The sequence below is a fragment of the Crotalus tigris genome, unplaced genomic scaffold (genome assembly GCF_016545835.1).
Source record: "Crotalus tigris isolate CLP2741 ecotype Arizona unplaced genomic scaffold, ASM1654583v1 scf7180000017678.2327064, whole genome shotgun sequence".
Lineage (NCBI taxonomy): Eukaryota > Metazoa > Chordata > Lepidosauria > Squamata > Viperidae > Crotalus > Crotalus tigris.
In genome coordinates this window covers 328,136-352,733 of record NW_024096561.1, presented here as the reverse complement: position 1 = coordinate 352,733, position 24,598 = coordinate 328,136, and the positions used below count along the sequence as shown (strand labels likewise).

The following is a 24,598-nucleotide window of genomic DNA, read 5'->3' as shown; positions in this document are numbered from 1 at the left end:
GGAAAAAGTAGACCCTTTGTATTTCTTCCATGCAAAATACAAATGAGAACCAGATCTAGTAAGAATCAAATTAACTTATTTTTGACTGCTACCTGCTATCAACTAGCACAATATACTGCACAATGAATATTAAATATATATATTTCAAAGGCATTTAATGCAAATTTAGAAACAAAAAAAACATTGAAAAAGTTTAAAAGTACACAGTATAAATTCAGGTAAACATTTAAAATTTATTAAACTTTTTGATCAAAATAATAGAACAATTATATACAAACCCATTGTATTTGTTTTGCAGGAAGGCAGGGAGGGAACAAAGTCAATCTAATGGTTAAATGACCTATTGGGTTCCACATTTCAAGATTTGCAAATAGTGTCACAACTGATATACAATATACGATTTTTATTTTTAGATCCACCAAATTGGTGTTAGATTCTGAGGACGAGTGGCACCCCATGAACATTGACAGGATAGGATCAGAGACACATTCCTCTTGCATACTCATACTTTTAATAATCATATTAAACCTTCATTTAATTTAGAGCATGAACAAATCACCCTATCTTTTCTTCAGGAAGCTTAAAGGGCCTGAATTTTAAGGGGGGATTCCATAGGCACTTTCAGCAGTAACTATACAGAAAGTGGAAGATACTTTATCAAAATTGTGCCCATTGCTGTTTCTGTTTTAGGTTTACTCCCAGAGATGTTTACAGTGAAATACCAGGAGTTATTCCTACTTCTAAGAAAAAAATATCATAAAAGTGATGTATTTTTCTTTGCCCCCATTCCTAGTGGAAACTTAGCATTCTATAATCACATTTCCACATCAGCCTTAAGACAACCAGGTTCCCTGGTGTCACAAGCCCAGATTAAGAGTTGAAATATATCTAAATGTGCTCCTGTTTGGCATAATTAATTTTAATAACATACAAGGTTGAGCTTCAGGGGCAATATGCTTGCATCTGCTTATGCCTAGTTTAGTATTTAAAAAATATTTTCTTGAAAACTAAGGATAAAAAAATGTAATGCACATTAATGTATGCACATTAACATTAATTATAAATCATATTTACTATTAACCAAAACAATGATTATTGAAGGTTCTGATGTACATGGCCCATTGTGTTTAAGGCTGCATGTAAGTAAACGGGCTGTTTTTCACATCACCTCTTTTGTGCATACCGTATATTTTCTTTTAAACATAGAAAAACAATACAAACTAGGGTAAAGACAACTGGATACAAATTTCAATTTAGAGTTTGAAGCAGTAGGACAACATCCAACACTGCTCATTTTTTATAATAAATATTTTTTGGGGACAAACTATTTTCAAATCTTTCCATCAGGTATCTTGCACAATCTCAATACATGCAATAAAAAAGACTGAATACATACTTTCAGATTTAAAAACACTTTTTTATAGTTTGTTATTTTTATTAAGTGGTTTACACCAGAAGGTGTGGTTATAGATACAGTTGGTGAGTAAATATACATGAAAAACCTGTCTACACACTCAACTCTAGACTTGCCTATATGCTCAAAGGTAGAAACACCTAAAGCTTAGATGAAGGCCAGAGAAAGAATGTTTACAGGCATAAAGCACAAATATATGTTCTGAAAGGCCCAAATATTACAGCAGATAAAGAGCATGTGAGATAAAAATTACATTTTTATGACAATTTGTTTCTTGGGTGTTAAGATTTTTGGTCTATCAACTGGAAAGGAAGGCTCAGACTTAAATAAATACATTTTTTTAATATTGACTTTTATTAAGTATTGTCCATCAATTCTGCTTCCAGTGGGCTTTCCTTGTTTACAAAAATCAATTCCATGTTCCCCCCTCACTGAAGGCAGAAATACACCACGAACTCAAGTCCAGGCCAGTTTCTCTCCTTTGCTTATAAAGGGAAATAAGTGCATCAATGTTCTTTACTGGAAGGACAAGGCCATCTCTGACAGATAAACAACAGAGCTTAACTATTCAAGACGACAACTCTGTCCTCAAATAAGCCGTCTTTAATTAATTTTGTCTTGGAATATATACAAGTTATTGGTTGCAGCTACAGCAATGATATTCTCCACAGGGTGCCACGCTGTATGGAGGATCTTCTTATTGAAGTCTAGACTGTCAACACTTATTTCATCTTTCTTTCTTTTGCCACCTGTACACACTTTCCGGGGTTTTAAGATGGCTCGAGGTTTGCTACTTTCTCTGGATGCCTCTAATGTAATATCTCGCCGTGTGTTCCGATCAAACATCCTAAAGAAGTTGTTATAGGAGCCAGTCATAATGGCACTGTATGAAAGAAAGAACAATGTTTTTATTCATCTGCATGAAAATAACTGCTATGAACGTCCACCTAAATAATCCCCAATTTCCATCTCTTTGCTGTTCACTAGTCAGCTAACAGAGCTATAGGACTGACACTTATTTTATCCAATTTTTAAATAAGAACATTTTAAAAAAATATATACATACATAATTAAATGAACTCTTTAAAGAAATGGTTAAAGCAATTACAAAAGAGAATTGCAAAAAATACAAGCTAAGAGAAAATAATATAGCTACCTTTTATTTCATACTTATCAATAGTCACTAATTTGCTAATGAATATACTATAATATGTTCAGTAAAATTTTTATTATAGAATATCACAAAATCAAGGTGTGACAATGAAAATGTGCCAGACTCTATTGTAACAGATTGCACTTTTTGGGCTCAATTATTCAGCTAAACATTATTCCACCTGTTCTAGAAGTAGATTGTTAACTGAAAGATCAAATTTGTAGTTTGATGTTATTCACTGATCATTTGCGTCACCAATTGTACAATTGATTTCTGTAGTTTAAATATATACTATCAACATAGCTAATTATGCAAATTACAACTTCTTGGAGTATTTTATGGATACAGGTGTCCGGACTGGAAAGATTACCAACATTTAACTGTGACTTGAGATAGAACAAGTTGAGGTTAGCCTTTCTCCTGCCCTCCAAAATGCAGTTTTGGCGAGCAGCACCTTTTCCCCCATGGCCATAACTGTAGAATGCCACTTCCAGAGAGATCTAATGTAAACTGAACTCTAGTTAAATGTTTTATACAGTTCCTGGTGAAGACCACTTTTTATTCTCCCAGGCTTTATAAGCTTTATCATTAAACTGCGTTTCAGCATTACTGTAGCTGTCAGATTGGGTCCCTCTCAAAACGAGCTATTTTGTCATACTGCTGTAATCTTTAAACATTCCACTCTTGTTTTTAAAGGATGTTCAATTTTATGGCTGTGTTTTCTTAGATTTAAATTGAATTTTATGCAATTATGCTGTTACCTAGATGCTGTTATTCCTTAATATATCATTGCCATATTTCATGTTCTCCTCAATTTATAGGCCATTTTATACAACAGCACTTTTTGATAATTTAGGCAGAAGAGCCAGGTCTCAAAATTACTGTCATCCATCCATTCTCTGTTTTAAGTGGCTGGGGTAGGTTTTTAAAAACTAAAATTATGTCCAGAATCCTTTCAAGGCTTAACACTATTTTCTTTATAAAACAGATCTGAGAAATCCTGCCACTGTTATTTAAGGGTCTGCTGTGGCATTTCTGTGGTGCCAGTTTGGGTGTTGAGGCATTAAATATATCTAGAATGATGTGTTTAAAGCAGAATGTACTTAATAAATGGTTAAATAAGTGGTCTGCTGCATACACTGCTTTCAAATATAGATTTCTAAAAATATATTTATGGCTTATCTGGGACAATACTGTACATTCTGGCTGCCAACAGTTCTCTGGGTTAACAGAGAGAGGTTATTTCTGGCACAGTATTTTTCAAACGGTAGGTAAATGCAGAAATTTTATATGTGGTGACTATCATTTGCCATGTGTACATCCCGTATTTAAAGCTGTTGCTTCTAAAATGCCATTCCATTAATACAGTGGTTCTCAACCTATGGGTCGCGACGCCATTTGGGGTCGATCGACCATTTTACGGGGGTTGCCAAACAATGTGATCCGCCATCCCCCCCCCTCAGGGGGCGGTGCCGCGTATGCGCGCTGCGCATGGGGCGGTGCCGTGTATGCGCGCTGCGCATGGGGCAGTGCCGCGCATGCATGCTGCGCATGGGGGGCGCCACGCATGCGCGGCACGTTTGTGTGACGGGGGTCACCGTCACACAAACGTTGAGAAACGCTGCATTAATACATACAATATTATTTGATCAGCTAACAGGAACTGACCTTGGCATTTATTTCATACAATGTGAAGAACATGTCTCATCACTTAACAATAATTCTGCTTATGGCAACATTATTTGTTTGAATTATATTTATATTAGGCCCTTTAAGGCCATTATTAAGATACCTTGCAGTAAAACATTAAAAACATTTAAAGCTGCACAGATTTTGGATAGGGCAATTTGATTTACTGAAAATTCATTAAACTCACTCTAGAGAAGTAATTCACTTATCTGAACCACTGAATCAATGCAACATATAGAAGTGAACTGAACTCTTTGAAAAGGGCCAGTCATTCAATGAAATTCCTCCGTGCTTCTGACTTTGGGAGGATCTGAAACAATGCTGCAACTTTGTTCTCATATATTTACAACACAAAGGAGGAGTTTGGTGGTGCAATAGATTCCTCTCATAGCAAAAATCTGACCAATTGATTTTATGATCTTGGAACAATCTACCTATTGGAATTCTTGGGGCGGGAAAGTATCCTGCTTTTTGTTTCTGCTCTACTGTTTGTGTCTTGCTTTGCTGCTACAATCTGAACAGGTTTACGGGGATGGAGGAGGGAGAAGAAATTTAAAAAAATATCTTTTATTTCTTTGAGCTCACCCAAATCTTATTTAAATTTTCTGACATTTGCAGTAGAGCATTTATCATATCAGCAGTTTCAGTCTCTGTTTTCATTCTCTTCAGGAGGACATACCTTGTTTTCTGTGTGTTTATTTGTTTTAAGCCTTGCACAATTGGATTTGAGATAGCTTTTAAGATATAGCATGTGCACTAGAAACTAACATAACATCTCTTTATATTACAATGTATCAAACATACAACTGTGAAAATAGATTCATAAACATACTGCAGAAGCACCAAGCAGCTAACAGTTTCTGCTTTAATAAACATAAATATGAATAACAGCACAAAGTGGGGCACTGATTGCAGTGCAAGCATGAAATATATGAGTGGATTTTGGACACAGTAAAGGCACTCCCTCTAGTTTCCAAATGTGTGGGAAATATTATTGTGGCATGAAGGAAGCAATTCCTCTTCCGTCTATAAGCAGGGAAAAAAGGTAGAAACATGATAGTTTACCCTGCGCCAACAGCAGCAAATATGGCTCTTCCTCAGCACAGAGAAAGGAAGAGATACTTTTTACAAGACAATGCTACATCATCATCCAATATTCTTTGAACAATTTCCATCACGATCCTCAGAACCACCCTTTCTAGTCAGTCTGCAGCATTGAACAGGAATCCATGTAATAACTGCACCCTCATCTGGTACATCCATAGACAGATAGCGATACAAGGCAAACCAAAGAAGCTCTCTTAACAGCTCCGAATCTCATTTCTGGTGAGATTCAGCCTGAGGAATGGCAAATGTAAATCTGGTTGATCCTCAACTCTTTTCATGACATTACTAAGCCCAGAAATCCTGCCACTACATTCTAATATGAAACAGCTTCCTTCTAAAATCTCTTTCACCACAATCCCATTGGTTTCAGAATTGGAAAAAGCCATTGGAATGCCAACTAGGTTTATCAGGAGGCAGCTATAGTTACATTTTACAGAGGGAGTCTATGCATTTGTCTAGCAGGTAAAACCCTTCATATGACTTAAGAACTCCTCTTTGCAGCCGTAAAAGAGTAAACTGGTGAGGGGCGTCTGCTCAGTTCAAGGTGGAAAAGGAAGAGGCAGGCTGAAGTAGCTCTGATTTTGCCTGGAAGAAATTCTTCTAGCAACTTTTCAGCCAGTATTATGACTGGCAGAAGCATTAAGTAGACTGCCTTTTAGCAGCAATTGACAAATTATTGTCAATATTTATGTTTATTGGGAATGGTTTCCATGTTTGAGTAGTACATACTTTGGCCAACATTTCTTTTAATTATATTTGCTTTGGGCTAATTTCACTCTCAACACTGAATAAACAGGGGTAAACTTAAAAACAGTCCTCGTTCCTAAACGCTAACTGCTGTTAAGAGTAGATAGGCAAGGTCATGAATAGATGTTGGCTACAGATGTTTACTGCTTTTAAGAAGAAAAGCAGGAAATGGAGAACAGGGCTAACATTGGTTTGGGACACACTTTAAATATAGTTGCAACACTCCAGTTCTTTAATAGGCCTTGGCCACAAATATTAATTTTAAAGATATTGCAAATAATGGGGCTAAAAGTAGGCTTTTTAAAAAAACAACAGAGACAGCTGCAGTGTCCTTAACTAATCCCTATTTTTTACTTAAAAGAGATACAATAGAAGATTTCAAAAAATTATTGTGCTGAATCCCTTAAAGTGGTTTGGTAGATATTCTGCAAACTCAGTAACTGCTAGAAGTCTTGGCAACCTACAACCAATGAACTGGATGTGGTTCACCACATAAAATCATCTAGCTCACTTCCCCAAAGAAATAGAGAGAGTAAGAGAGGGAGAGATACTCGCCGCTCCTTAGGTTATTTTGGCAACTAACTCCCACAAATAAAGATGGGGAATCTAGTTCCTTGGTAATGGTGGCAGTAGTGGCATGGTCTCTCTTCTCTTCTCATAAGAAGTTTGCTGAAATTTAAAATGTCTACCATACTTCAATTTTCATCTCATTAAAAACAAAGTTTAAAGTTTAAGACATATTTATGCCTTCAAATTCAAAGGGTGAATTCAGATCCAATCAAACGATCTGCAAATCTCAAAGTGTATCAGGTTATGAATACACCATCTGGAGGCACCTTTATTAATTTATTATACATGCTATTGTGTTATCATCAGAGTCAGAGCAGAGAGTTTCCAAATGTTGGCCTTTTGAATGGACTAGCAAATTCTAGATAATCCACTATTATACTGTAAGTATGTTAAAATGAACTGTATCTCTTCATTCTTGCTGCAGTTAAACAATATAGCCATTTTCAATATTCAGGAAAACTTTGGAAATATATAAATCAGACTTACCTATCAGAACCATTCCAGCAGCATTCAAATTTGTCAAAGATGCAATCGTTCTCATACAGGGAACAGAGTTTGCTCCGAAGATATTCATGAACCTTAAAATACACAAGTGCAGAGCAATATGAGGTTTTCCATTCCAGAGTTATACATTTTTTTCCTTTTTTTAAAGCGTGGACACTATACCTGGTAGGTCTCTACTGGCCTGTTTTCCATATTCAGATCCCATACTTTAACTGAAAGATAGTCCCGGGTCATCATGTATCGACCGCTGTGACTGAATTTTACATCTGATATTGAAGATATTATTTCTGAAAAGAATGATCTGCTGCTGGGATCTTCAGGCTCCTCAAAGACTGAAAATTACAATATAGGAATGAAAACTGTTAATAATTATGTAGATGAACATTGTTACCTTTTCAATAAATTTAGGCTTTGCTAAAGCAGCAATTTCCAGACAGTATGCCTTGAGAGTGACTGAAATATAACTTGAAGGCCAGAGCACCTTGACAATGAGATAGGTGGCATATAAATTTAATAAATTAAAAACAATGTCCATTCTCTGCCTCTTAGAATGGATTTTGTATATACACACATACTTATATGTTGCTCTACATTAATATTTCTTAAATTGTGGTCCTAAGATCCTGGGGGGCTCCCTCAAGATCCCGTCAGGTTTTCATGAAATGAATATTAATTACCAATCTGTTGAAAAATATTACAACAGTGAAATCCAATCAAGCAATTGTCAGAAGAGGCAGAAGCAACTGCGTCAATTGTAATTTTTAATATAATAAACATAGATAAACATAATCTATAAAACAAAAACTCTTTTGGGTCCACCATAATTTTTTAAAGTGGCAAAGGGTCCTAAGATAAAAAGATTTTAAGGAACACAGCTCTACAGCAGAGGCCCCCAATCTTTCTGGCTTGGTGGACCAGCAGTCGGGGGGAGGATGGCTCTATTGTGCAGCAGGTGCTTCATGTGCAAATGCCCACTGCTCACCCAAGTGGAGTTGCACCTGCCACATGCACGGCCCAGTTCCAAACAGGCCGCAGCCTAGGTGTTGAGGACCCTTGCTATGCAAGATGCTGTCTATCCTACCAGCTTGACTGGCATAACTTCTGAGTAGGATGCCACTCTTCCATATCTGTATTTTCTAATAACATATATTAAGACAGAAAATACTCCAAAGATAAAAGATCTAATACTTTGCAATATTCTAGTTTCTCATTTATTGATTTTATTAATCTAGGGCAGGGGTGTCAAACTGCCGGCCCAGGGGCCGGTGGAAGCCGCACCCACCCCATTGTCGGCAATGGCAAAACCGGCCCGATACGTTGCATGACGTCACGAGTTTGACATGCCTGATCTAAGACAATCAAACAAGCCAGATTGGATGGAGCACTATAGAATCTTTTTACAGGTACCAGGGCAGGTGATTGTGAACAACTATTTGTGCTAAAAAAATTTTTTTTTTAAAAAAAGAGATTCAAGTTTTAATTTTCTCCTTGCTAATCCTAATGTGGCTTACCTTCCGAGTTTTATGGTTATTTCCTTAGTCATACATAGATATTGTTGCTTTTGCTAATCTATGCTGGTCTCCAATTTATAAACATATTTATATTTAAATATTCAACAAACAATATTCTTCCCAATCAATGGCTTCAGGCACTTGAACAATGTAAAACCAATCAACAGTAAAATATAATTCACCGATTAGAAGTATATAACAGTGATTTTATCTTTTAAATTGCTGTTTGTCACCCTGAATCACAAGGTTGAAGTGGTAGCCATATAAATGGAAACAAATAAAAATAAATAAAACGTAAGAACGGGTTTAAATATCTTGGGTAAAATTATAAATTTTAAATCCCCTTCTCAACTCTGCCTAGAAAAGGGCCACATTTAATTTAAAATGTTGTTCCATATCCTAACTCTCCACGATAAAGAAAATTAAAAGTTATCGATATTAAATATACTTAAGATTGGATCAGTAAGAATTGGTCTGCTAACAACCTAATAGCTCAGGGTGGAGTTTATGGGAATAAACCATCTAGCAAGCACTGTATAAGTCTTTGTACAATGTAAGCATCTGGGACCTGAAAATCAACTAGTGCTATCAGGAAAACAGCACAATCCTAGGAGTTCCTCTTGTTTGCTCATATGGTTTATTCTAAACCAGTGTTTCCCAAACTTGACAATTTTAAGGCATGAGGACTTCAACTCCCAGAATTCCACAGCCAGCAACGCTGGCTGTGGAATTCTGGGAGTTGAAGTCCACATGCCTTAAAATTGTCAAGTTTGGGAAACACTGTTCTAAACAGTTGTAATCAGAAAACAAATTATTTTCAAAATGTGACTTCCTAAGTAAAGCGCTATTAAAAGTATCAATGAATAATCATGAAACATTTTATTTGCTGGAAACTACATTGAACCACACGTTGAGAACTCTAACTTTTTATTTGCATTTAATTATGAAAGCAGTCATTTCAGGCTTTCATAGGCAGAATTATCTAATAATAAGAAAACAATTTAAAATGCTTCAAGATACTACCTGGCAAACCAATCCAATAAGGTGGGGAAAGAGAATCTTTCCCGGAGGATCCTCCACTTCCTGAGTTCTGCTGTGCTCATGCCAGCTAGGGCAGAAGAGAGGGTTGCAGCTTTTACCTTTGTAAAAATATACCTTGCCAATTGGTCTTTTTTTTTTTTTTAAACCCCTCTTCCCACTACATTCCCCAAGGGAAAGCAAGCAATTTACATCAGCTTCAGAGGCTGATATAGTTTCCCATCCACTCCAGAAGTATGCCTGGAAAATGTAGGGAATTTGGATCAATTGGATCCAAAGCCTTCCCCAGTCAAGCCCTAACATTCCCCCGGAACCTTACCGCAGAAGCAGTCATGACATACCATTCATGACAGGACGATTTTCCGTTGAAGGTTAGTGCAAAATCTCCCTTTACCCATCCATGAAACCACTGAATTATGGCCTAAATCATCTCAAAGGTAGATAACCTTCTCTAATTTATCATGCTGTTCATGTGTCAAATAATTTTACATCATAATTATAACAGCTTTGTTATTTAATTTGCATTTTATTCCTAGCCACTCTGAGTACTGTTTCTGGGAGTGAGATGAATGCATATTAAGTTATCATAGTTTTTTCTATACGGGTACAAGCTTCTCAGAAGCCTATGTTCATTTTTTTTAAATAGCACCAGATTAGGAGCAACAATACTCTGACCCAACCATTAAGCTGGGGAAAAAATGATCCAACCCCAAACTAATGGCTACCACAATTATTTTTTCTCTCAGTATCTAACCTACAAATTGCAACCGAGTATTAGTATTTCTCAAACCTAGTTACAATTGCAGCCTTTAATAACTGAATTCTTTTTAAAAAATATATTAGGGAGAGTTTCCAATTGAATATTTTAAAAAATTAGTACACTCAAAACATTCCTTCAGGATGTGGGATGTTTTTTTGAGTTTAGAAATGTTTACACACAAATCCAACACATTAGAAAACAGATTTGTAATGAAAGATTTTGTCTGTCAACTTAATTAGCTATAGTCATTACTGAAAGAGGCTATGTTCTACCAACCCAACTGATGTAGCAAAAATATACTGAAACTTCTCAAAACACTATTTCTGAAAAATACCAACTAGTTAAGATAGGATTGCCAAATATTGAGCAGCTATATTTTATAAATGGGCAAACTAAATTATATTAGTCATGTCTCACACTTTAGCCTTGCTTAAGAATTATCTAAATTCTAAAACAATAGGTTGATTTTCTAGTCTTTAAAATGCAATTCTTTCACTGTAGGATATTGAAAGGTTCTTTGCTGGCTACTATTTGGTACTTATTCACAAAAATGAACATATCCATTTCATTTCCGAATATGCTTTATAAAACCTAACTACTTACATTTTGAATGTCTATCACAAAGGGCTGAAGAACGCATATCACAGAGCCGAATTGTTCCTTTGCTACTGCTGTAGACAAACACATTACAATGATGAGGATGAAACTCTGCAGCAGTTATCACCTCTGTTAATTCCTCCATATTAGCAGGCTTTATGTCTACAATATCTGAAAGTTGCTTGTAAAGGTGAATATTGATTTGGTTATCCCAAAATCCAATTTTACAGAAGAGAAACATTATGAAATCTTTAAATAAAACTCTGTGGCAACATTCAGAATTTTTATCTGTGGCACTTAATTTAGTTTCTAAAACAGTTAAATTTCAGAACAGCTTTATAAAAATGTTTATCATTTACTGACCTAATTTTAACTGTTTAGCATTTCAGATATGTAGGATTCAAGGACCTCATAACAAAAGTACACTGTTCTCTAGTTTCACTTTCACTGTGCAATTATGTTAAATGAACTTAATACTTTATATGAGGCTTGTAATTTATGAACAAGTCAACAGACACTTTATGTTCAAGGGGTCAGAAGAATTCATACTGATCTTTGAGTGTAGCCAATCCATTGAATTGTCAGTAAACACATTTATAGAATCATGATTATGTGCTGTCAAGTCAGTGTTGACTCCATTAGCAATCACAAAGGAAGGTTATCTCCACAATGATGTGCCTCTAATCAGGTTCTTCAGGTCTTCCATTTCAGGTCTTTCATTTGTTGCTACTGTGAGTCCATCCATCTTGCTGCTGCTATCCTCTTCTTTTTCCTTCCAACATTAGAGCTTTCTCAGAAAGCTAGGTCTTTACATAATATGGTCAAAGCATGATGATTCAATTCTGGTTGTGTGTGTCATGCTCAAGTGAGAACTCTAGATTGATTAGTTTGATGATCCATTTGTTTTCTTGGCTCTCTGTGGTATCCATAGGAGTCTTCTCCAAAACCAGATTTCAAAACTGTCAATAACCTTTGTCTTTGAAGTCCAACTTTAGTTTCCATAGTGTCATAAGGAAAACCTGCCCAATTCTGATCTTTGTAAGTATAAAATATCACACCATCTGAATAACTTTTCCAAGGCCTTCACGGTTGCTCTTCCAAGTGTTAGTCTATGGCCCAATTCTTCACTTTTTCCTTTACTAGCGATCCTAAAAGGTAGAAGATTTCTAACACTTTGATATCTTCATTGTCAACTCTAAGGTTTTTTTGTACCCACTGTCAAGTTAGGTCTTCTTTATATTTAATTTTAATACCACATTTTTCATTATTTTCCTGCACATTTATTACTAGAACTTATAGATCCCTTGCATTTTTTGGCTATCAGAGTAGAGCATCAGCACAATACAGTCTACTGTTTCTTCCTCCAAATTTAAAACTGCCTTATTTTTCTTTTAATTAAATTTTCTTTAATGGATATTCAGCCTATAGGTTGAAAATATAAGGGCAAAGTATGAAGCCTTGTTTTACTCCTTTGCCAAACCTCAAGCTGTTTCAGTGTGCTCTGTTCATTCCGTAGCTTCCTGACCTATGTATAGTTTTTGCATGAGGACCATAAGATGTCCTGAGATTTCCATTCTTCTAAGCACATTCCATAACTTGACATGACTGACACAACTAAAGGCTTTCTGTAATCAATGAGGCAGATACTGACTTCTTATTGGTATTCCTTGGCTTTCTCAATGATCCAGTGTGCATCAGCTGTAAAGATATGCAATATACCCAGTGAAGTCAATAAAAATGGTCACTTTTCTTGACAGTGTCATGAAAAAGATATGCCACTGCCTTTTAGGATGTCCTTCGATTTTCTGCTCTAGTCTACAAATGCTGATTCTTTGGTGATCTAACTTAATTTAAATACTAACCAGTTCTTAGATTCTGTAACAAGACAAGATCAATCAGGTGCTGCCACCTGCTGAGACTTAACCGGGTATTAAACAATAACTATTTCTCTCTATTATATTTATACATTTTTTCCTTACTTAAAAAGGATACTAAAACTTCTATCTGTGATTTCTAAATGCCACAGGTTGATTCTTAGGTCATCTGCAGAAAGGTATGTTTCATGATCACTATTTACTGAAATAGAGTTTATGTGATATGTGTGTGCATTTGCAAATATCCTTCGGGGACTTGCTTCTACCATGAGATCCATGGGTTTCAATATTGGCACCTAAAAATTGAGAAAAAGATATTAATTTGTAACTTCAAATTAGTCTGATAGTATTTAAAGCAGAAACAATTTAAAAAATTTTAATTACAAGGTAGCTTGCTCAAACAGCACAATCTATGTCCTCATGGAAATAAATTCAATGGAATTATTTCAAGGAAGCGAGTATACGGTCTTAACATGGGTTGCGATTGGAAAGGTGATGCTGCCACAAACTACTATTGCCTTATTCATATTATAACTGTTATTTTATTTTTTTGCAAATACTTGCTGCATAGTATAACACTGAGTTCTAGTACTAAATGCTGTCATTCCAGGGAAGTTTCAGATTAAAATGCCTTGTAATCACAAATTGATATTAAATTCATTAAAATTAGTAATAAGTGTCTGAAGTATCAATAGCATCTAGAAAGAAACAAGGATGCTAACACTCTCTGATAAAAAGGTGTATCTGTTTCTGTGCTTTCTAAAAATTATAAATCAAGAGATCACACTGTATAATTACAATAATATACTTTGTAAAGCTACCATCTAGGCTTTTCACATGCTCAGCATCTAATATCCAACCTTGCTACAATTTTTTTTTTTTTTTTTTAAAAAAAACCCTGCCTGCCTCCTTTATCTTATTGTCAGGGAATCCAAAACATCCCTATCACTTTACAGGAAAATAACTGGGGGTGGAGGAGGCAGGGAGTTGTCTTCTTTTCAGATAGAGACAATATAACAATATTGCCCACTGAGGACACAGAAAATAGATTCTGCCAATGAAAGCTGCCCAGAGTCGCCCTACAGGGGAGATGGGCTTCGGAAGGAAGGAAGGAAGGAAGGAAGGAAGGAAGGAAGGAAGGAAGGAAGGAAGGAAGGAAGGAAGGAAGGAAGGATCCTGCAAAAAGTACAGTGATAGCTTACTTCTTTATAATTCAAGAATTAGCAAACACAGTAAAAAAACTTCCAAAATAATTACATTAACTGACATACACTACTCAAACTAAAATGAAACTTAACGTTCATTACAGCATTTAAATATTCTGCATCAAGTAGCGGATATTATTCAATATAGTGGATTAGTTATTTCAAATACTATTTTTCTTTAAAGTTTTTTTATGGAGCAGGACAGTTTATTTCAGAAGTCTTATATTAAAGGAATATAGGAAAACAAAATCAGACCATCCAGATTAGGCTTGTCTATACTAGGCAGTGGGTTCCTGTTACTGACCAACGGGCATATGTAATATAGGGATTGAGGGACAGATAAGGCATTATGAGAAGAAACTAGGTTTTTTCTTCTCCTAGACTGGGGGAAGGGATGGTTGAATTTCCTTTTCAAACTATTAAATCTAATTTAGGACTTATCCTTTCATTTGTTTCCCAACTAAGAGAACAGAACTGCTGCCAATTTCTACTTGTGGTTGGAAAGGAGCCATATGATAGGATTTAAGGGCCAAATGTAACTTGGAGAGCTTAAAGTGCCTATGGCTGATTTTCTTGATAATGATTCTCCAAACAGCAGCTTTTCTTACATTTATGTTTGTGGATACTGGTTTTGTGACCCTTTACATCCCAAAAAAATCTGCCTAAAATTACTCGGTAATTGAGGTGGTACCCTGAATGATAAATAAAATATACTTTAGCACTCTTGCTCAGAAATGAATACTTTATGGCTTAAATGCAATACAACAGGTTCAGTCATTATTCAGATTTTATTATTAATGATAAAGAAATACCCGCAGCGCTGTGATTCTAAATGGATCCCGAAGTCGTCCATCTTCATCTTTCAAGTTATAACCTTCAGCTCTTTTATCCCTTTCACTGATTTTCCATAATTTAATAGTTTTATCTGAAAGGAGAAAGATTTCAAACTAATACATTATTAAAAATAACTGAATATATCATCTCCACTTACAAGTAACACAGTATTTTGCAAACTGGAGCAAGTACCTCTTGCCTCTTCCCAATTTAGCTGCTAGATGTTTCCTTTTCTGCAGGACTGGCATGTACACCCTTGCACTCTTTTAGAACTTAGGGTGGCAGCAGGGCTTTCTATTGAAAACTGGACAGAGCATTTGGATTCCAGTCCAACATTTATTTTGGGTTTGATAAAATTAGAGGACATTGAAATTTTGCTTACAATCTGTGCATAACTGTATTTCAACAGTGATTAACCATACACTGGCAAGCACACATTTAGAACCATACAAATTATTTATTTGTTAAGTGAAATCTGTAACTCTACTTATATAGAGGATTATAGCATATGATATTGGCTAAATAAAATAACTAAACCATTTTATAAATTAGGTAGGAACATACATAATGTAATATTTGCAATATACATACAGATTCATATGCAGAAGGGGACAGACAATTCCTGGAAGATAGGGCTATCAATAGATACTAATCTCTGCAGTTACAAACAATGTAACTTAAAGGACAGCTGCCAGAGAACAACAGGGGAAAAGGGAAAAGGGCTTCAGGTAATCCTTGACTTTCGACCAGTTGTTGCCCTGTGATGCATTATTTTATTCAACTGAAGATTATAGAGAGTTTTAGTAATATACAGCTATCATGGCATATGCCATTTTCAATTTTTGGTTCCATTTTGTGGCTATGCAGGACAACGAGGGGGAGAAATGCCTCTAGCAGAGAAAAAGGAATAATGTGCAACTAAACCATATAGGCCAGGACTAGAGTAACTGAGCAAGTGGCAGCATAGCTGACAGTTAGAAACATCAAGCAAAGCTAGGTGGGCCTCTGGCCACACTGTGAATGGAAATTAAATTGATGAACTGGCAACCACAAACACTAGAAAGATGTCAGGGGTTCCAGAATAAGTTGTAGGTAATATGCAGCTAGAATATCTATCACCTCTAGTGCCACGTCAATTAAATGATAAAGATTCTGCAATAGTATAAGGCAGTGATGGCGAACCTTTTAGACACCGAGTGCCCCAAAACCACCCCGCCTCCGTTTGTCCCGCCCCCACCCTGCCTGCCGGGCCACCTACCGCCTCCATGGCCCGCTGATCGCTCAGGCAGCCCTGCAGCACCATGGCGGCCAAGTCCTCTGCCCGTGCCCCGCAGCATCTGCGCGTAACGCAGCATGAGGGCAGAGTCTTGTTCCTGCTGCCTGTCTGCCATGCCCTTGCCTGTGCTGCTCTGCGCAGGCCACACCCGGGGGCTACTCCTCCGGGGGAGGGCTGCTGGTGAGGAGGGGGCCGTGGGGGAAGGCGGGGCTGAGGTGGCAGCATGCGTGCCCACAGAGAGGGCTCTGAGTGCCGCCTCTGGCATGCATGCCATAGGTTCGCCACCATTGGTATAAGGTGAAGAATTTTGATGTAGCAGAGAAGCATAAAACAGCAGTAGTTGTGACCATGAATGATCCTGCAAAAGAGGATTGGAACCCACGAACAACAGAGAAACCACAAAAGCATTACAACAAGTTGCAAGTGGAATATATGACACCCCCAACCTCATATTGGGCTGATCCAGTTAACAGCAGTATCAGAAGCAACATCAGCATCAGTCAAAGATGCTCACATAAGATGAACAGAGGAGACAAGTCATGGTCAAGGGACTGGGTGACCCCTAACTGCACCAACTGTCTGGTAACCTCCCCCTACCTAAGACTGAAGGTGGCACAAACTGAACATTCTCTAACAGCATACAACATTAGGGAGCTCAGAGGTGAGGCCCTGGTATAAACCATGCCCTCACAAAAGTTTTTTTTCCTTGCACCTACACATTACCAATGGAGGGGGTATTAGATCACCAAAAACACAAATAATAAAGGCTTGGTCAATCTCATCCTTTCTCCTGCAGTACTCAAATAATGTCCAAAATATACTAGCAACTGCAAAGAATGCTTTGATTTGTGTTATTTGTAAGAGTATGTATTCCCTTAATGCTGTGGTGCTTTGTTTAAGGGCAGAAGCTTTTTAAAGATACACTTGTAACCTGTTTTAAAGTGGAGGATATGTTCCTAGATTTCCTTAATGATTTTTATACAATGTGACTTTTTTGTGTGAAACATATTAATGGGTTTTCTCCTTTCTTCTCTTTATTGTGAATAAAGAGCAGGGCTTTTCAACCTTTTCACCCATTGTACCACTTTCAGGATATGGCAACATCCGTGTACCACCCGTCGCCTAGCAAGGTGCCAAAAACTTGATGACAAAAAAAAAAAAGGAAAAAGTGATAAAGTACAGGTAGTCCTTGACTTACAACAGTTTGCTTAGTGACTGTTCAAAGTTACAATGGCACTGAAAAAAGTGCCCCCCAAGCCACAGCCGAGCAAGATACCTGCCTGCCCGCCTGGCGGCGCTCTTCCTCCTGTCCGTGGTTTTCATTGTTGTGAGCATTTCTGTTGAGGATTGGCAGCGGGGGTGGGGGAGGGTGTTTGGTTTTTATTCCCCCTGTCTGCTGGGTGGTTGTAGCAGGTTTTGGTCACTTCACATGACCCTGGGACACTGTGACATCATAAATATGAATCAATTGCCAAGCATCTGAATGTAAATCACAAGACCCTGGAGATGCTGCAACATTCCAGCTGATCAGTGCTTCTTCTGGGCTTAGCAGAAGCGCCAGGATCAGCGCTGAGCTCCAGCTGGAGCCTGGCACTGATCCTGGCGCTTCCACTGAGCCCTGACAGCCCTGCAGCTCCAGCCCTCTCTCGCTCAGGTTTGTGCGGTGCTGCCACCGGTTCAGCTCATTCCCCTCCCCCGCTACCACTTTTCTAGGATGGTCGTGTACCACCTGCCAGGTGCCAATGTACCACAGGTGGTACCCGTACCACTGATTGAAAAGCCCTGATAAAGAGAACTTAAGATAATTTTTATTACAGGGTATATACTTTGTCACTAATTTCTCTTCTGTAAAATAGACTTTTTTGTTGTGTTTTTCTACTAGCAAATATCTGATTTAGAATTTCAAATTTAGATAGTCACTTTTCCTGAGGGGATGTTATTTGGTATGGGAATGAAATTGTTATAAGGGACAATGGGCTTCTGAGAAAAAGAAAAAAACAGGCTAGCTTAAAAGAATTTTTAGTTGCTTTCTTTCAAATTCCATGGCTTGAGAAGAGCATAAAACCAAAACAGTGTAGATATTACGGATTCATACCTAGCAAATTATATTAACTCTACTAAACATAACCCAAGATTTTAAATCAGTTTCCTATCATAGCTTCATGCTATAGCTTACATTAGTGCATGGCTTAAAATAAAAGATAAAGGAAACCATCAGAATAATTTAAGCACATGTGGAAATTTGACTGGGGGCAAGATACTTCATGAACCATTAATGAAAAAATGAAAGCCTACAGTTAGGAACAGCCGACAATACTATGTTTATTTTCAACATAGTATTATTCTGATGGTTAAGAACAGTAGAGAAGTCTGGAATTCAAATTGATAAATCCATCAAACATTAACCTGATATTCTATTTAGGCTTACAGTCATTTATTGGGAAACATGCTCTATTGAACGTTTATGAGCAGATACAAATACAATTGCATGTTAATTACAATTGCATTAAAAATTCAAAAATGAGGAAGTACTAATGTACAAGTCACCACATTCAATTAAAGTATCCACAGCACTATTATGTAAATAAAATATATTTACCATTTGTAGATAATAAGAAGTGAGCAGCATTCTGTTGTGGTAACCACCTAATTTTATTAATTTTTTCCTCAATTTCTAGACTTTTCAAGTAGTCAAACTCAGGTTCATGACTCTGAAAGGTACTGTAAACATTATATTCTCCCCTTGAATGAGGACGGCTTTTATTCTGCAAGGAAACAAACATGTGAACAGAAATAAAATAGTATGTGTTCTAATGAGTTAAACATTATAAAGAATCAGATGAAGCAAGAACTCTAATACTTTATTTCCATGTTATAAACAGATAAATTGGGTATGGGGACCCAAAAGTTTGTCTAGTTATTACTGAATACAATATCACCACTGTCTGAAACGATTGCAAATACTGCCAAAATAATATTGCAGTAACATCTAGATGACATATTTTAAAATCCTGTAATAAAGATATATCTTGAATTTTATTACACATCTCTGGCTCCAATGAGGTGCAAAGGAAAGTTTTCTTGTGTGACAAAGGCAAATGCATGCATAGTAAACGCCACAATCATATGACATTATAGAAAATCTATACATATGCATATTCTTTAATATATTTTTAATTACTCTGTTGTGTTCTTAAGGAAATATAAGCAAGATAAAAGCTTCCCAGTCTTCTATTTGCAAATAAACACGAATTCATATGCAATATCTGTTTTAAAAAAATAATCTGATGTTGTAACATCATTACACTGTAAAAAAGTTTGAAACACCACTTTTCACTGACCTCTGGTTCCCTTTGAAATATAACCACTCTGCCACCTTTGTCTCCTGTTGCCAGAAGATCTCCAGAGTAATTAAATTCAACCGTTGAGATAATGTCAGCTGTAAAAGTAAAATATAGATCATTTTATAATTTGCAGCTGAGGACAAATTAATATATTACAACCATTCTACATTGTTATGAAAGAAAATCAATGATTTTCTTAACTCCCCCCCCAAACACTGATCTTCCTGTTATTACTAGTCCTTTGTCATGGATAGACTATTTCTTGGTGAGTCTGGAGTTTCCATAGTTCTCCACATTTTTGTTTAGTCACTCCCAATTGGGGTTAAATATCTTTTGTGAGTTTTACTATTGTTGCCTAATAGTTGCCTCTGTAGTTTTTGACTGTGAGGGATACAATATCCAGTTCAGTCACTGTGTGTATCGACTTTTAGTTGCTCTGTTAAGATGGGCAACTTTTAATAACCACAATCGAACAGATCATTCTTTAAGTAGAAAATGGCCGAGAGCCGCAATGTGATTGTGGTGCTCAGGAACAAACTATAACACATATAGTTCAAGAATGTTTCCTCAGGAAATGTCAAGGCACCTGGGATGATCTCATTGCAGCCACACTGAAACAGTTTGATGGTAAGCTTCCTTAGATATCAAATTATAATATCTATCCCGCTGTAATTCTATGGTCCCTTATTATGGTGATTTTATTATGGTTTTATCTTAATTTAATATTTTATCTCCTATATTATATTGCCCACATAATTTGATATTTATATAATTTGTATATCAGTGATTGCATGACTTCTGCAGATACCATACGCTAAATAAATAAAATTCTCCAATGGAACATTGCAGTGATTCTACATGGGACTGCCTTGAACACCAGTTATAGTTGGTCCAGAATACAGGAGTGCTGGTAGTTATAGTACTTCTTGCTATGCTCACATAATACCGCTCCCCAATATGCTGTATTGGCTAGCACAGTGGTTCTCAACCTGTGGGTCGGGACCCCATTTGGGGTCGAACGACCATTTCATGGGGGTCACCAAACAAGGCTGTCTGCCATTTTTTTCCCCTTTTCTTTGGCCATGCCCTTGGCACCCAGTGATGTATAAGTGGTTCGGGGTCACCACAACATGGGGAACTGTATTATGGGGTCGCGGCATTAGAAAGGTTGAGAACCACTGGGCTAGCAGCTTCCGGGTACAAATCGAGACACTTGTTATCATCTTTAAAGCCCTACTTGAGGGACCATCTTCTCTTCAGGATATCTGCTTCTCTCACATGCTCTAATAGGAAAGCTATTATCTGGAACAATCTTTGTTTCAACATATGACTGGTCTCAATTCTGCCAGCTATTAGAAAGGTTGTGAGGATCTGACTTTTCCCCTGATGTATCAGAAACGTGTTGTTGTATGTTGGAGGCCCTACTGGATGATGGTCCTATTTGTGTCTGGATTCCTGTTTTATTACTATTTTTCTATTTATGAATTGTGATTTTTATTCTTTTTGTTAGGTTTTGTTGACCTTTTTGTAAGTTGCCTAGAATCACTTTGAGTTGATTACTTATTCAGGCCTTATTCTTATATGAGAGTAATAGCATATAATAAAGTTGCTTTTCATTAAACAATTAAAAGTATTCAAAAACTTTTAACCTTAAAGCTATTCACTTGTAGATTTTATATAGTTGAAAGCACATATTAACTATATTTTCAGTATGTGTTTTCTATTTTACTAAATCTATGTCATGGGGGGGGGGATAGTAAAATAAATCTACTTAATATATAGAAGAATGGATTTAAGGATTAACAATTACACTAGAATTGTAATGTTGTTACACATTGAGTGCTTGGAAAAATATTCTTTCATGCTCACTGAAAAAGAATTGTAGCAGAAAAGACCCCGATGAACCTACTGCTTTGACTGATATAGAGTGAACAAAATGAAGGGAGGGGACCTACATATACACACAGACGGCAGCATCACAAAGATGCTTAAATTATTTTTATAATTTAGGCAGAGGACATATACAATCAGATTAAGAGAACTAAAAGAAATGATAATGTAACATTATATTCTTTTACTGCTATAAGGGGAAAAAAATTAAAAGCACTACAAATTTCTTCCTTGTTTTACTGATGCTTTGTTCAAATCCTCTAAATTCTTCATGTTTGTAGATTTTTAAGGAAAAAGAAAAAAAAAACATCATTCTCATTCTCTAATCAGTTCTGCTGCTGCCCTACCATTTTAAGTTTGTTGATTATTATTACCCCATTATTATTGAATATTATTAGCCAAAAGGTTAATATTAGGACTGCCAATATGACAGTGATCCTACTTATGTAACAGAACATAATAAAGAAATAGGGTGAGAGGTAGAGGAAGGGATTATACACAGAGATTAGATAATATTCAAGGATCTTATAGTTATGACTTTGCTTCCTTTTTGAATTTTTTTCTTCCCCATAATCAATTTCCAGTTCTAAACCTTAACATAGCAACTCCTTAATCTATGCCTTATTACCTCTCAGATAAAATAAGGTCAACACTAGCACAGTCAAAATGCAAAATCTTGTACTTCACAGAAATGCTATGCTTTATTTTCACAAAGAAAAGCACAACAATAAGAAAAGCATTTTCTAATGACAATTCAATCCAATAAAGATATATTATCAAAACTACTTAAATTCCTCATAGGATTTGTGAAATAAATTCTTGTTTCCGAAAGGACAGCAATATTAACTGCAAATACATTAATAGTTACTGCCAAGCATAAATCATCATATTGTATCTATAGCAAGGATCTAGACAGCTGCTTCTTAGATACACTAAACAGAAGGCTCATATTGAATGAATATGGAAATATAAAGGGTTGCAAGAAAAAAAGAAAATATCTTCCCCTCCTCATGGGGTTTCTATCTCTAAATATTTGCTTTTCTTTTAAATAGCAACCAATACACCCAATACAACATCTGGGTTGCAAAACTGTGACCATCTCATGGTTAAAGATAAAGTAGCCTTTTAATTAAGGGGAAAACTATATCACTGTGGGGGTATCATTATTACAGAACCCATTACCCAAGTTCACCCAGCAAATGGTAAACATATGAAAAATATATCTCCACTGGTTCTGTGTTTCCCCTAACAGGCTCTCAGATTTGATTCAGATTATACTATCGTGTTTGAACAATTCCCATCTTTGCTGTTTTGCTAGTTACAGTTAATGACTAGCGCTTAGCATTTGACAGCTTATTGAGACACATTATTTCTCTTTTCTTACCCACCTTATCAAAATGTTAACAGCATTTAAAAACTGCCTAGACCATGTGACTCTGGATAACAAATAAACAGCAAACCAAAACAGAATCAGTATCTTCTATGCTTTAAATTAAACCCAACTACTAAAAATTATGGCAAGAAATCAAGAGTTTTGTACTTCTGAGGATGTTTAGACCATTATTTCCCAACTATGTCAATTTAAGATTTGTGGACTTTAACCCCCTCCCAGAATTTCTGGGCCAAAATGGGAAATACTGATTAAGGTTTGGATAGAGCAGAAACACTAAGAGAGACAAGAGAGAGAAGAGAGTGTTGGGAGGGGAAAATTCTCTCCTTTAGTTTTAATTTCTGTGGACATATTTCTGTAAGTATCCAACCTAATCAGTAAATATGTCGATATGTCAAAATTAGCTCTATTTTCTGAGCAGATCAACTATCCCAAATATTGTTGACTATAAGATCTTGCTCTTTTTCTTGCCCTTTCTTTCTCCCAATACAAAACAATGCAATGGAAATTACATCTTTTTCAGCAACTTTAAATTTTCAGCTATTCGCTTTTGACCTTTTTTAGCATTAAAAGTATGTGGGGCGTTTTGTAGTAAATCATCTAAGTATCTGCAATTATTTCTATAATTTTTCTTTATCATACTCTAATATTTTCTTTTTTGCATCCTCATAGGATAAACCTCTATTTCTACCTCCTTGCTCCACATTTGTGGTCTGCATGTTACAAAGACTTTAGGAAGTGAAAGTATGTGTCCTAGGTAAAAAAAGTATATAACTCCTGTATATAACAAACTTAAAAGATAAAATGAATATCTTAGGCATCTGCAAATTGAAATGGACTTGAAGATCACACTAGTTATTCCTCAGGGTACAGTAAAAGTGCACAAAGGTATATGTAATTTCATTGTGAGTTATACAATAGCAATATATTCTATTCTATTCTAAAACAAAAAATAGAAAGTAAAGAAAAAGTAGAAAATAAAAAGAAAACATACAATTATACCTTCCACCCTTCTTTCTATTAAGTAACAATCTTAATCTTTTCCCTATTCTCTTCATCTTTTAACTTCGAAATCATCCAAATTGATATATTCTGGTATCAACAAAAATACATGTAATATTTCCAGTTTTTTAGCAGTCTTTGTTTTTTTTCTGATCAAATTGATTAGAGTGCAGGTAGTCCTTGACTTACAACATTTTTTTTAGTCCAAAGTTACAACGGCACTGAAAAAAGTGATCTATGACCATTTTTCACACAATTATTGCAGCATCCCCATGGTCACATGTTTTACATTCGAATGCTTGAAAACTGGTTCATATTTACGACAGTTGCCATGTCCTGGAGTCATATGATTACCTTTTGTGACCTTCTGACAAGCAAAGTCAATGGGGAAGCCATATTTACTTAACAACTGTGTTGTTAATTTAACTACTGCAGTGATTCACTTAACAAATGTGGCAAGAAAAGTCATAAAATGGGGCAAAACCTACTTAACAAATTTCTCAGTAAGCAAGTTAAATGGTGGGCTCAATTGTGATCGTAAGCCAAGGACTTTCCATAATAATAATGGAAAGGTGTTCTAAACTCATATCTGTCATTTCATTGCTTGAAACATGAGACCCAGCTTCTCTACTCAAGAGAGCTGATTACTGTAGAGGCCTTACATTTTTTTCCCCAAGGAAAACAGTAAGTGTT

At 36.2% G+C, this 24,598-nt stretch overlaps 1 protein-coding gene across 3 annotated transcripts in view; it reads right to left on the bottom strand.

Annotated features, from left to right (window-relative positions):
• Positions 1 to 213: 213 nt before the first annotated feature.
• The window catches only part of PPP2R2D (protein phosphatase 2 regulatory subunit Bdelta), a 39,086-nt gene continuing 14,701 nt past the window's right edge, over positions 214 to 24,598 (bottom strand). For 2 of the 3 annotated variants that reach the window (XM_039337401.1, XM_039337402.1), the window contains exons 3-10: positions 19,621 to 19,718; positions 18,879 to 19,044; positions 14,982 to 15,094; positions 13,083 to 13,260; positions 11,097 to 11,261; positions 7,347 to 7,516; positions 7,167 to 7,258; positions 214 to 2,297 (exon numbers count right to left, since the gene is read on the bottom strand). In XM_039337401.1, coding sequence (XP_039193335.1) covers positions 2,018 to 2,297; positions 7,167 to 7,258; positions 7,347 to 7,516; positions 11,097 to 11,261; positions 13,083 to 13,260; positions 14,982 to 15,094; positions 18,879 to 19,044; positions 19,621 to 19,718 — 1,262 coding nt within the window. In that variant the 3' untranslated portion in view covers positions 214 to 2,017. Of the gene's footprint in view, positions 2,298 to 7,166; positions 7,259 to 7,346; positions 7,517 to 11,096; positions 11,262 to 13,069; positions 13,261 to 14,981; positions 15,095 to 18,878; positions 19,045 to 19,620; positions 19,719 to 24,598 lie in introns of all 3 variants that reach the window. The other variant, XM_039337404.1, reaches the window with a different exon arrangement.